The 13,816-nt window shown below is 42.2% G+C and overlaps 2 protein-coding genes across 2 annotated transcripts; one reads left to right on the top strand and one right to left on the bottom strand.

Moving 5' to 3' along the window:
- Positions 1-839: 839 nt before the first annotated feature.
- Positions 840-3,336, bottom strand: cox6b2 (cytochrome c oxidase subunit 6B2). The gene is made up of 4 exons (XM_069656076.1): positions 3,253-3,336; positions 2,617-2,755; positions 1,724-1,824; positions 840-1,146 (listed from the first exon to the last, which is right to left on the bottom strand). Exons 2-4 carry the CDS (start codon positions 2,720-2,722, stop codon positions 1,093-1,095), a joined length of 261 nt encoding a protein of 86 aa, XP_069512177.1. The 5' UTR covers positions 2,723-2,755; positions 3,253-3,336; the 3' UTR covers positions 840-1,092.
- Positions 3,337-4,589: 1,253 nt separating this feature from the next.
- rasip1 (Ras interacting protein 1) lies at positions 4,590-13,030 on the top strand. Its single transcript, XM_069656075.1, has 16 exons — positions 4,590-4,851; positions 5,475-5,596; positions 5,921-6,372; positions 6,538-6,798; positions 6,881-7,122; positions 7,206-7,370; positions 7,887-8,091; positions 8,178-8,476; positions 8,568-8,729; positions 9,962-10,002; positions 10,303-10,457; positions 10,583-10,695; positions 11,419-11,707; positions 12,047-12,210; positions 12,297-12,438; positions 12,548-13,030. Exons 2-16 carry the CDS (start codon positions 5,475-5,477, stop codon positions 12,724-12,726), a joined length of 2,991 nt encoding a protein of 996 aa, XP_069512176.1. The 5' UTR covers positions 4,590-4,851; the 3' UTR covers positions 12,727-13,030.
- Positions 13,031-13,816: the final 786 nt, after the last annotated feature.

The raw sequence follows: 13,816 nt of genomic DNA, 5'->3' as shown, positions 1-13,816 counted from the left end.
GGTTTTATCCACAGTATGACTTTTAAGTATTTATAGTTTAAATTCCTTAAGATGAATCTCATGTTTATGTAATTCAATCCAGTAAAAGCAGAGTGTCAAATGAATTATGTTGATAACTTCATTATTCAAATCAGTTCAGTTAAACTGCTCAAATTTGTCAAATGGTGCAGTATAACTCTGTAAACACACCTAGGTTTGAATCAATGAGAATATTTCTGATGCTGGTCCACAAAGAACTACTCACTTATTGATTACTTACTGAGATAGTGCAACAGTGCCACTTTGTGGTAAAATGTGATCATTACACCAAAAAGACCTTTTTTAAATGAACACTGCCACCCGCTGGAAAAACTGTGTTTTCACAGTAGACAGACCTGAGGGAAGTTTCAGAGGACCAAATAACACTGTCTACATCTCTGCTGTAATTATAATAATCAAGATAGCTGAGGGCCATGTAATGTACGGTAATCCAGAGACGGCAAGTTTCTGCAAGAGCGACTGGAATCAAAATGAAGTACAGACGAGTTTAACTTCAAGATAATCCTGATTACTTGAAGAGTAGCAAGGCATATAAAAGAAAATGTATTATACTGTTAAACATTTGGACATTTCAGGACTTTCTCCGGCGGAATGATTTCTCCCACAATCCCTTGCCCTGCCTTCATTGTAGATATGAATAGTTGTCACAGAGTAGAAGGCGTTATTAACCTATTAACTTCAGATGCAGACAAACTGAAATTGCATTATCAGTTTAAAACAAAAAAAAAAGGTTGCCATGTCTGGTAGTAAAAATGCATTCCCCTGTATAACTAAGTGAAGAAACTGTACAACGAACACCCTTATAATTAAACCACACTGTATTTATTGATTTAACAACGCCAAAAGTAGTTTACAATTGAGACTGGAAACAAACTTCAGACCTTCACATGAAGGTTAAAAGTTGTGCGTGGTTAAAATTTAAGTTAATACCAGTAACATCAATGATGATGATGTGAAGTGTTTGAAGATGTCCTTAGGCACACAACAGAGGTAAAGGTGCACGTAACAGAATGTGCTGCAGTGGACTGTCCCGATTACTGACGGAGGGAAATTTCAGACCTTTCCTGGAAAACTCCCAGCCTCTATCTGCTCGTCCCATTTGGAAACCTGTTGGAGATATTTCAGAGAACATTAGCCTTGTCTATGAGCAAACTTATGTTTGTATCATTCATTCATGACCTTAAAAATATGGATTAAAACAGCAGTTAAACACGGCTGTCCCAGATGACTTCATGTTGATGTAGATAGCAAAAATCTCAGCTCACAAACACGGATTGATTACTATGTTTCATGTGGTTTAAATACAAGATATGCCACAGCAGTCCTACTATTTCATCATAAATATAAATATATGATGGAATAGGATGTAAAAAGGCAAAAAAGAGAGGTGAACTAGTCGTTTCTCACACCTGCTTAATGTCTTAACGCATTTCAAATTATAAGGGACTACTTGAGATAATCCATCAACAGCCAATAGCAGAAAATAAAGCAACTAAATAAACACCAGAGAAGAAAGAACACGAAACAGGAAAACAAAGAGCCTGTCTGAGCTAAATCATCTAACTTCTGCTGTATAGCACTTACAATATTAAGTTGTGTTCCTTGAAAAAAAGTATGGTCCTTTCCCAAATAAGACACCTAAACAGACTGAGGCAACTTTCAGAACTGTTGCCCTTAAACTCACCCAGCTCATGGGACAGAGGCTCTTGTAAACCCTCTGGTACCAATCACAGGGAGCCACATCCTGGTCTTTGGCTGACAGGGCCTTGTTGCACCTGTGGAAGTCTGGAGCAAAAATAACAAAAGGGTTCAAGGTTACTCGTGTGACTGAATGTTTAAAGTTAAAACACAACAAAAGGAAGCCATAGAGATCTGAGGACAGTCAGTATCAGCAATGATAACGTCCAGTCTTGGCAGCAAAAGTGTACAACCAGTCCTTATCTTGTTTTCTACTTTGTACATTTTATCAGCAGCATGTTCCAGCTTCTATGTAAGGCAGAAAGTAATCATCACTAGGTCAAATATTTAATTTGTAAGCTTGCTAGATGTATTAACCATATTACTCATTCCAGCTGTGTGTGTATAGTGTGACATTTACACAAGCGTTTGTAAAATATGACCTTTACATGTCATTGGTGTTATTAAGTCCTACACAATTTTTTTTTGTTACATGAAACTATTCATAATAATAGGACATTGACTGTTTTTTATGTCAGCTATCTTATGGTCCACCATGTAAACGTGTTTGCTGTATTTACATTTAAGGCTGTAAGTGTATACAACGTTTCTTAACCTGACAACCACAAACTTGCTGATTAAGAGTAAATTTGATTGGTATATCTACTATTAGAGCGCTGTGTTTAACTGAGTGAAACCTATCTCATGCTGTTTCTCAAACTAACATTTTGAATGTTGCAGAAACATAAGAATATAAGTATAAAGTCAACGGTATGTCCATAATGATGAATTCAGGCCTCTCAGTTTTCACCTGTAGTACCATTAAATGAATAATAAATAAAAAATGTGTATATATGAAGTTGCAAGAACAAGTAATGATGTATAGATCCACGTCCTCACCCAGATAGTTCTGAAAACAGTTGCGGGTCTGGTTGGTGTTGGGGAATCGGGCGTCAAAGGGAGCAGTCCTGTAGCCCTTGATTTTCTCTTCAATATTCTCTGCCATCTTTCTGACCTTCGATTAAACGTCTAAATGATACTGAAACAAGACAAAGGGTGGATTAATTTACAGCTAATACACGTTGACAACTTACGATAACACAGCTGGTGTCACCTCAAGTGTACTCCATGCTAGCTAGCTAAGCTAAAAATAGCATTATGATCAAAGTTAAATTAAGGTGAGCTTTGTTTACGCGTTTATCGCTACACAATACCGATTGTTTGTCGGGGCTTAGCATAAATCCACACAAGCTCGCTGTCTTACTCTGATAAGTCTCTTAAAACCGTGATACCACCACATACACAATAAAAGGTAGCATAAATTGCATAGCTTAGCAATGTTTCCAGTCACGAAGCTATTGCTAGGCGCTAGCTCGCTGCTAACATGTTAACATATCTTGAAGTGATTGTTAGAGGACACGATCGATAACGTTTGTTGTTCAAAGAAGTTTGGTGGATGAAAACACAAGAAAACACAAAAAAGGTAAAACTTAACGTTTGAAATAAGAAGACATTTAGGAGTAACGGGCAGCTAACCTTGGGACGTTTCTCGGTGTGTCCTCAGTCCTCTCAGGAAAGATGTCCTTCCTAGTCGCGGCGCAAAGGATTCTGGGATCTCTGTTATCATGAAGGCATCCTACGTCTAAATAGAGTTATCCAGTTCTAAAATTAATTTTATTGATATAAATTGAGCAACAACTAAGAACTTTTTAAAGCCTGTCTTTCTATTCTAATTATGTCAGATTATAATAATTGTTTTTGCCGAGGCGGAACATATATATCTTATTAAATGAGATTTGAATGAGCATCCTTTCCCTGTAAGTTTTAATATATGGCTTGGCTTTGGTGTTTCAAGTCAATAAAATATAAAATCCTAAAATGTCAAAACTCATGAATAAATCAAAGGTTTGGGGATATACTGAAGTGGCATCTAAAGTTATCTGATTTTCAACTGAGTTCAATGTTATGACTGGGACAAGTTGAAAATGAAAATACAACTAATGTGATGTAACAGTTAAATTCTTTTTTTTTTTTTTTTTAATTCAATCACTTTTTTTTTTTTAAGTCTTAACTCAGTATAACTCATTCCAAAATTACAGTCAGATCTGTTGTATAAATAATCTTCAAATAGCTTGTGTTTCATTTAGTATACTTGTTTTCACTGTTAAAATCCAAGATATCTGTTCTCTTCACCCTCAGTGAATACAAACCCTTTGTAACACTGGAGGAGCCTTTGAAATAGTACAAGGATTGTTGACCTTTTATGATATATTCAGTCTTGCAATGCAGATTTTTGAGGATTAAACCCCTGAACCAGGACACAATGACAGCCTCCTTTCTCTTTTCAAAACCATCTTCCTGTCGCAGAAGAGGTCAAAGATCACAGGTGTCACTGTTGCTCCCTCTAGCTTCCTGTCTCACTGCGTGTGTTTCCTTCATCCTCTTTCCAGCAAAACTTCAAACTGGCCTCTGTCTGTGGGCTTTGTGATGAATTCCATTAATATCTGTTCTTCTCATAAAATCACATAGCGGGGCTTCGCTTAAATAGCTTGAGAATACGTAGTGTTTCTTTGACACCCTCTTTGATCTGATTAAACTCTAAAGAAAAAAAAGAGTGGAAACATATTTCTGTTAAATCGAGACACAAAAAAGACAGATTGCTTTGTCATCTACACTATAGATATAATATTCACAGCATGTTTTACAGTCTCATATATGTGTGTAAATTCACCCCTCTCTCACTTTCTACCAATCTCTGCCTCTCTCTCTCACTCAGTCAGGATATAGGTGTTGTCCACTGCAAAGGAAGGAAATTCTGTCACTTAGAACAATGGGCCTGTTTCTCTATCTATAGACGCAGAGAGGCCGAGAGCCAGAGCGAGAGCGGGAGCAGATCTCGTCTAGTTAGGGTAAAAAAGTTATTTTAGTTAAGAGAAGACAGAACTAAAGGATGTTTAGTAGAATTAAAGATGTGTAAGTAGATGTGTGACAAGTTTAGGCCTTTTAAAAAAATGGAATTTCATCGTGGGGAAAAAGAAACGTACAAGGTTATAAGGTTACTTTGAGCTGCGTATTTGCATTTTGGTGGCGAAGAATCATTATAACACACTACAGAAGGATCAGAAGTAACTGCGGGTAAGTGTTTTCAAATTCTAATTCCTAAAAATATTTGTTATCATATTTAAGTTTTATGATTTCTAACATATTTCCACTAAAACGTAAAGGACAAGATGCTCATTAAAAACGCCGTCTTAGTTGTCTAGACTAACGTGTGGAAAAACTCATCGAGATATTACAAGATTGGTAAAAGGCATGTGTGATCCTTAATTTTGAGTAACACTGAGAAATAGACAGGCAGTGACCTTTGGAGTGGGTATTTCCCCGCCAGTGCGACAGCTGGACCTGAGTCCTACAAAAGATGCTTCCTGTTTGAGAATGGGAAATTCACGCTTTGATTATAAGGGGCTGAAGGGGGTGTTTTTTTGGTTTGTATCTCCCTGTTTGTTTTCAACATGTTGACAACCTGCTGTAGATATCCTGTTGATACTTTTTTGACGGTGACATCATGCTATTGTTATATTGTTTTAATCCTGGCATTGCTGACACACATGCCTTGCTTCAGTGTGGAGGTAGATTTAGGAGATTAAGGGAAAGATGGCAATAACAGTATACTGACATACTTGCATAGATCTCAGATTATTGAATCGAAAAGCTGCATTTGTTCTGAATATCTGCACCTTCTTCTTTCGCTCGGTCAGATGGAGGAGTCTGGCAGTCCCCGCTTCAGAAAGCTTCATTTCCCAGTGGGTCTGTGGATCAACTCGCCCAGGAAACACTTTGCAAAGCTTGGGAGTCGCTGGCCCAGCGCTATCTCAGTCAAGTCAGTCTGAAATTGTCTTAAACTCACTTTGTTATCTCCTGTTTTTCTTCTGTCCTGTATACTTGTCCTCAGTTTATGCAACTGTCAGTTTTTGTTTCGAGCAGGATTCAGGGCCTGATTCGTTTAAGAGGCAGTTTATGTTCTGATTGCATCTTATCTTCCTTCCACTGTTATTAGAATCCTTTCAACCCCGTAACCTCTCCCTGTTTTATTTTTGTCTTGTTGTTTGTCCGTGTGTAGTCAGTCATAATTCACAGCTGACTGGTCCCTTCCTTTCTCCTTCCTCTCTCCTCCATCTGTCTTCCCCTCCTCTGTTGTTCCCAGGTCGACCACCAGCTCTGACGCAGCCTCCCTCCACGAGGCCCCCTCTGCTCCTTCCTCTTCCCTTTCTACCTCCACCCCCTCGCTGGCTTCCCCTGCCCCGTCCCCATCCCCTTCCCCGGCCTTCCTCAGGCCGCGGCCTGCAGGGCCCCAGTCCCGCACTAAGCGCCTTTCCCATCTCTTCCTGCGAGGGCGCTCCAACAGCGATCGGGACCGGGCGGTGGGGGAGAGGGAGAGAGAGGTTTGGGCTCATTCGGCTGCTCCCTCCTCCCATCACTACCTCCCCCCTGCCTCTTCCTCTGCCCCCGGCCTGATCAAGATCTATGGGGATGCCCTCTCAAGTGGGGCCAACTATCGCTCCCTGCTGGCCAACATTCACTCTACAGCCAGGCAGCTCATCTCCCAGGTCATCACTCGGTACACTGAGAGGGAAAGAGAGGAGACAGATGACGCAGGTATGAGATTTTCTCTCATGTGTACCTCTGCTGTGACCTATTACAGGGATTGTTTCCTCAGACGTTGTTAACCGAATTAAGAATGACCTAATATAAACAAAAACGGCAGTTTTATGGAAAAATAATTATCCCCACCCCATCCCCCCTTCCTCCATTACCTTCTAGTTCTCCAGAAACACAGCCCTGAAGACTTCCTGTTGTGTGATGTCATTGGAAAGCCCATCCCGCAGCCAGATGGAGCTATCAAATGGGAGACAGAGTGCCGGAGAAGTGTTGCCCCATGGGAATGTCCCCTGTTGTTAGTGGACATGTGGCGACCTAAGGACGGATTCGAGCGTCGCTTTGAGATCCAAAGAAAGGAAGACTATGAGAGAGAAGAGATGGAGAGGGAGAAGGAGCGAGAGAGGGAGGGAGAGAACTATCAAGGTACGTTTACTCTTAGGTATGTCATCATTTTACACGCGATACAGGGTAAAACTGACCGACAACATGACCGTATGGGCAACAGGTGTGCGCTGGCGGCGGAGCAGGATATCATCAGGGGGCGGTCCAGAGGAGAGTGAGCGCGGCCATCGTGGGAGGAACACAGAGCTCAGGAGGAGCATCAGTGACATGAACCTGAGTCTGCGGCGACGCCAAGGCAACAACGTCACCAAAGACCCTCGTGGCTCTGGCAACCGGCCTAACAACATCACAGGGGTGCAGGACAGGAAGAACATCATGAGCATGATCAACCCGCAGCCAGGAGAGGTAAAGACGAGGATGAGGTGAGGGAAAACGGAATAATTGTGCGTTTTGTGCTCTCACCGTCACGTCTTGTCCCACTTTTTCAGATTAGAGCTTCAAAAGCTGAAGCAAAGGTCGGATGGACGAATCAGCCGGCGGAGGACGAGCGAGATTACTCCAGCTGTGACCTGGAAGTGATGTCACAAAGTTTAATTCTTCCACCCACGGACCGACCGTACTTCTTGTTGCTGCAGGGCTACGATCAGAGCAAGGCAAGACATGCTGGCAGATGATATCACAACAAAAAACACACGTACATCACATAAAAACTTTTATAAACACAGGCACAAACAGACACACACGTGGATATTTACACAGCATAGAAGGTGCATACACATATGCGAACTAACAGGCACGTTGTGGAGGATTTGTGCTGGGTGTGTGCACATGACATCATACCTGCATGTCTGTAATCGCAACATACCATCAGGGTTTCCATCCCTCCACAAGCCTCTCCCATTCAGCATCCAGCACAAAACAGCCCCAGAGCAGCACAATGCTGCAACAATTTACCCAACGATAGCACCAAACCCCTCTGTGTACATCACTTCATCTCACACAATGACCTCACACAGGTCTCCTTTGTCGCAAACTGTGACACACTTCATTCCTTATCAGCCGCCCTGTGTTCAACTTAACATCTCGAAGATGGAAAATAGATACAAACCACTCGTAAGATAACAGACCTCCATGACTTTCTTCTGCCCTCCTCTGTGTGTTTTGCTCAGGATTTTGTTTTGTACATCATGGCGGGACATACGCATGTGTTTGGAAGAAAGCCCACGATGAGGGAGAGAGAGAAGGACAGAGAGAGGGAGAGGAAGGGGAAGAGGCCTTTGAAGGTGGACACGTTTCTCTCTGCGCCTGACCTCTTGGCCAGACACTTACTGGTCAGAAGAGACTCAGCTGTTCCCGACACGCCCATCGGACAAGGTACTAAAGCAGTCACTAACTCATATCATACTTAGAACCATGGTGCACCTGCTGTGTTACCTTGATTTTATTGTATTTTCTTGTAGCTCTGATGCGGCCCTTCAGAGGAGGTGAAGTCACACACAACGGAGTGGCTCTGTACAGGGAGACAGTCCTAAAGCCCGGGGATGTGATTGGTTTAGGGAACCACTTCCTTTTTCTGTACCGTGACCCCCGTGTGACTCCAGCTCCACCCCTGGCATTGACCCTGCCATGGCAGGCCGACGTCTCCACCACATGCTGCCCTTCAGGGTTGGTGGACAGGCAGGAAGCACTGAGGCAGTACTTGGGATCCACGGAGGCGGTTCTGAAGTTCCATCCCCGACACACAGATTCCCTGTTACAGGTGAGACAGGAAGACAAAGACGCCATAAGCACTTATCCATAATCATAGAAAGATTGCCTTACATTGTGTTTATCTTTCACTTTTCTCTTAGGAGATCATCTCCAAAAACTCCTCGCCTGACTCTGGGGGCGGACCTTTAGCTCCTGCGTATCTCCTGTCAATCATGATTGATCATGCCTCAAAACACCTGGACCCTGCTCTCACACCTCAGATATTACTCAAGTCAGCCAATCTCATTAAAGAAATTGTCTGGGTAAGTATTAAAAATAGTTTGACATTAAATTAAAGATTATGAATTGGGTGCCCTGTTGGCCTAGGAGTTCTTGCCCCAACTATAAACTGCAACTACAGCACCTATTATAGAGCTATGCTGCATCATGTACTGTCATCTTCTGACTGTTAGTCTGTAATCAAGACATAAAATGAACCAATTAATGACCTTCGACTGAAATTCTAACTTGCTCACAATAATAATGCTAATATGTAGATGTAATACTTGCCATGTTCACCAGCCTAGTTTCATGTGTTAGCATGCTAACTTTCAGTAATTAATAGAAATGTCAGTTAGCTTTGGTTCTTGGTCACTAACTACTAACTACCACAACCAGCATGGGCAATACAATAATGCTAACAAACCTAGTTTAATGTGTGTTAGCATGCTAGCATTTTATCACACTAAACACAAATTACAGTTGAGGCTGATTGAAATGCCAATAGTTTTGTAGGTATTGGTCTTAAACCAAAGTATTGGACAGGTACGGTACATATTTTGGTGACAGTGCTAGATGAAAGAAAACAGGTTCACCAAAGTTATTTCAATTTAATCAATCAAGAAAAAAATGTCGGAACAATCCAGATATCCATCTGTAAGTTGTCAAGACATTTAACATAAGACCACAAATGCTAAACTGCGGGTTTGGCTGGTGGAAAAATCAGGATCATGTCAAAGGTACAGCCTCTGAGAACAATGCATGTCCACCCATCCAGTGGTTGAAATAATGAAGTCTGGACAAATGTAGGGGACCAACTGACATCACCATCCCTAGAGACACGTCATTAGCCAGGCTTAAAAACAACAGCTCAACATATAAAATGTGTTCTTATGTCATGTTATGTACAGCAATGACATTCGTCAGAGGTGTAGTTGAAGTAGGTTAAACTGTGGAGCAAGGAAACAACTGAATCATTAACTTTTTATAGGGACAGTATTGCATGACAAAGGGCCATGACCCCATCCAAAGTTTGGCAGAAACACATGAGACTGCCACAGTCAGTGAAACAGAAAAACCATCAGACAGACATATGCCCTTCATTGTGGCCTGCTACGTAGTGGACAGGAGCGAGGATGAGCTGATGTCACCGCCCTCCTGCTGGAAAATGTGCTGTAATTGTCCTGGCTGCAGGGCGAGACTCTGCTCCCCCTCATCCACCCCCACACTAAGCCGACATGTCTCTCCTCTCTTCTGTCTCCAACTCTCTTTACAGGATAACATTAAGGAATTTGGGGATAAGCATCCCACGCAAAAGTAAGAACATTTTTTGTTCTACGTCATGTTTCCTCTGTTTAGAGATCGCCTGCTGTGTGATTCATGATACATTTGTGCCGCTGCTGTTATGTCTTTGGTAAATTTTTGTAGTATGATGGAAGCATTGTAACAGCGATGTTGGAAAAAGGATCAAATATCGTTGAGTAACAATCACTCCGGTCTATTTTTACTCACAGTATGGTCTATTTCCCCCGTTAAGCACAAACACAACAGTGACAGGAGAATGTTCACAAAACTTTTACAGCTCAAATAACTTTGGCATTACATAAATGTCTCCAGCTCCACAGAGCAGGAAGGCGAAATAAGCACGCCAAATGTCCAGAAACTGTCATCTGACCTTCGACCGCTGATATTCTGGATGTCCAATGCTACAGAGCTTCTAAACTTCTTCCAGGTCAAAGTTGAGGTCATGGAAAAGGAGTGGGAGTTTGAAGGTGAGGGTGATTTCTAGATTCAATTACAGTGATTGAATGAAATACCACAGAACTTTGGAAAATTTGGACGTAGAGATTAAAGCAGACACATTTTTTAATCCATCCATATGGTTGTTTCTTTGAAGCCCCGGGTGACCCACTGTTAACAGCTGACATGGACACCTGTTCAGAAGCTCTGGCACAGCTGGATGATGTCATCATGCACACCTTCCAACAGTGTGTGTATCACCTCACCAAGGTACAGTACAAAAACAAGACAAAAGCTGTGTCGCAAACACTACAGACACTATGTGCTACATACTAAATGCCATAGTTTAGCATTAACTGTACAATTTTAGCATTTTATATAAGTGGCGCCACATGCCAATCAAACTGCATCTTTGGAAAGCCACCGCGAATTAAAATTCACATAAAGAGAGAACAATTACTTTCTAAAAGCTTAATACATTTGTTTTTTGTTTTCCAAGAGGTTTCTGAAGCTGTCTCACAACCACCAACTACTTATTCTAATTTTTTCCAGCTGTAAGCAGCTCCTGAATTTCCTTTGAGCTTTGCATCCTTGGAGACAAGTGTGCATCAACAGCACATTTAGAAATCGGCTGCATTTAGTATGCCGTCTGAATCCAATGTACTTCTTTCTGTCACAGTGTGAAGAAATTACAAACTAAGAAGGAGCTTAGAATTAGTACAGCCACAATACAGACTTACATGCTCATAATGACAGTGTTATTTCAGTGTACAGCTGACGCTCATTGAAAGTAAGTAGTTTTGTGGGTATTTCAGATATTTGATGATAGTGCTAGAAAAAGTCATGGAGCACTAACTAAGAGATGGACATGAATGTGCGTACCAAATGTCCACAAATGTTAACTAAAGTAGTTGACTGATTGACTGTCATTGACATCTCTCCTCTACTCTATACTCATGATCCATCAAATAAACTAACTCTCTGTCCGCTTAGACCCTGTACTCACTCCTTCCAGCTCTCCTGGACACCAACCCCTTCTCCATCGAGGAGAAGGAGAAGGAAGGAGCTCGGGCCGCAGAGGGAGAAGAGAAAACAGGAGATGAAGGAGAGGTTGATGACGTCTCTGCCTTACCACCCAAAGTTGCCGGGCTGATAGAAGTTTACCGCTGTTCCCTGATGCTCTCCCGGGAGGCGTGTTTGTCCCCGCCGCTCACCTCCCAAACCTTTGGCTACCTCTTCTTCTTCACCAACACCTCCCTGCTTAATACTCTGCTGGAGAGAGGTGAGAGGGAACACGCTAACATAAACCTGTGTTGGTTTTACTGAACAGGAATGCATTTTATATAGCAATGTATATTATATGTTTAATGTATATTATGCGTAAGCTAACGTGAGGAACTAGCAATATCTAGTTTCTCACATTAGCTAACTGTTAGCTAGCTAAGAGCAGCAAACCCCTGAATGTATTGAACCAAACAGCGGTGTTGTATTGCTTGTTTTAACAGCTTTGTATTTGTAAAAGCAACATTTTAAAATGTCTTCTTTTAAAATGAATGAAAATGAAATCAACTTAAAGTTGCTCTTTTTGTTCTCTCGCATGTCCACTTCCTGTTTTTTTTAGATGGGCTGTTTTCGTGGGCCAGAGCAGTCCAGATCCGCACAAACTTGGACCTGGTTCTGGACTGGCTACAGGGGGCGGGATTAGGCGACATAGCCTCTGAGTTCATGAAGAAACTGTCAATCACTGTCAACTTCCTGTGTATTCCCAAGACTCGACTGATCCAGGTAACACAGCTACATGTGCAGTGTGCCTTCTCAGACCTAGCCTGGTAATATTAATAATTCTATCTTCTTAACCTCTTGTCTTTAAGTCCTCCTGGACCAGTCTACAGGAGGACCATGTCTTGCTAAGCTCTGCCCAGTTGCACCACATGCTCACCCATTACAAGCTGGGTCCAACCAGAGCACCACCAGCATCCTGGGCCCCTCCGCCAGGCACGGAGCTGTGTGGAGGTAATACATTAATCAATAAACATGGGTGAGAATTCAGCTCTGAAATTGAGACGGTAAAAGAGCAAAAATATCTAAACGAAATGTCTCTTTTCTTTGTTGGATCTTTCAGACATCTTTGAGAGCTTCCTGGACCATCCTCCTCTAATCCTGCCAAATGAGACTCCACGCCTTGACCTCTCCCAGCCAATCCCCAGCCCTGAGCTCCAAAAGGAAGTGACACGCCTCCGCACCTTCTTATGGGGACTCGACCAGGATGAGCTCCCAGCCAATCAGAGGACTCGGCTTTGAGGAAGCCCATATTTGTCCCTCTTGCGAGATAACACCAGAAACAAAATGCAGACTACAAATATGCAAACAGGACATGTTTTTGGCATTTTGTTGCCTGGTTGTTGTTCTTTAATGACATTTCCATATAAATTCATTTATTCATTTAGATATTTTCAATTAAGAGATATGTATTGGCCTTGGTATGTCTTTTAAAGCAGGGAGTAGGGCCCCAGGTCTGTTGGGCAACAGTGTTATGCTATACATGCCTGTTTTAGTTGGCTTTCATTATGTTTTTAAACTACTTGTTTTTAATAAAACCCTAAATTCTAGCCTGAAAGACCTACAGTGTCTGTTTGATCTTTGACAAGCTTGTTTCCCACAGCAGGGCCCCTTGGGTTTGGCACTCACCTCGACTTCATCACCAAAGGAATATTCCACAAGGTGGCGATGCAGGACTCATTCCCCTCTGACGTTAAATGATGAGTGTGCAGGTAGAATTGCTTGACTAAGGAGGCGATCATACAACTTACTGCAGAATCTGCTCCAAAGGACACATTCTCATTTCCTGTATTAACGGTGGCGTTTTACAAAGGGCCGTGACTCAGGCAGGCAAATGAGACTGTGACCACCACACACAAAGGTCACCTTCACTAAGGTAAGCCGTCATAAAGGGGAGAATTTAATTTCACTTTGGTTGATGTGACGCACTCAAGTGGTCTGAGTGTAGGGTTTCCCACTTAACCTATGTGGTTCGATCCCCTATAAAAAAACAATCCAGCTCATTAAGCATAAATTTGCAAGTGGCTGTCATGAACAGACAGCAGACAGGTGATATCATCAACAGGAGTGAGTAACTTGAACTTGCACTGACACAAATTTGTAATATCCAGTCAGTTCCACCGTCTAGTGAGCCAGACGTCTTCAGAAAACAGTTCACCACTTTCTTTGTTTTGAGAGTGAAGCTCTATGACGTCTCTACAAACTCAACTTATCATGCTCCTCCCTTGGCGACGGGCCAAATGGCTTCCTTTGTTACGGTCAGCTTCTTGGAAGAACTCCTTTACGGTAAAAATCCCAGAAAACATCAGTCCCGTGAGAGACCCTCTGCTTA

This window comes from Semicossyphus pulcher, unplaced genomic scaffold (genome assembly GCF_022749685.1).
Source record: "Semicossyphus pulcher isolate SPU_LCO1_2020_fin unplaced genomic scaffold, fSemPul1.0.p SCAF_9, whole genome shotgun sequence".
In the NCBI taxonomy this organism is placed as follows: domain Eukaryota; kingdom Metazoa; phylum Chordata; class Actinopteri; order Labriformes; family Labridae; genus Semicossyphus; species Semicossyphus pulcher.
This window is presented reverse-complemented; position numbering and strand designations above follow the sequence as displayed.

What these genes read in the sequence shown, in the direction of transcription:
- cox6b2 (XM_069656076.1), bottom strand. Translation starts at nt 2,722, where the DNA reads ATGGCAGAGAATATTGAAGAGAAAATCAAGGGCTACAGGACTGCTCCC. An exon ending in CTGTTTTCAGAACTATCTGG is followed by an intron (nt 1,825 to 2,616) that starts GTGAGGACGTGG and finishes TTTTTGCTCCAG; the next exon opens with ACTTCCACAGGTGCAACAAG. An exon ending in GCCTCTGTCCCATGAGCTGG is followed by an intron (nt 1,147 to 1,723) that starts GTGAGTTTAAGG and finishes TATCTCCAACAG; the next exon opens with GTTTCCAAATGGGACGAGCA.
- rasip1 (XM_069656075.1), top strand. Translation starts at nt 5,475, where the DNA reads ATGGAGGAGTCTGGCAGTCCCCGCTTCAGAAAGCTTCATTTCCCAGTG. An exon ending in AAAGGAGTGGGAGTTTGAAG is followed by an intron (nt 10,458 to 10,582) that starts GTGAGGGTGATT and finishes GTTTCTTTGAAG; the next exon opens with CCCCGGGTGACCCACTGTTA. An exon ending in AGGCACGGAGCTGTGTGGAG is followed by an intron (nt 12,439 to 12,547) that starts GTAATACATTAA and finishes TGGATCTTTCAG; the next exon opens with ACATCTTTGAGAGCTTCCTG.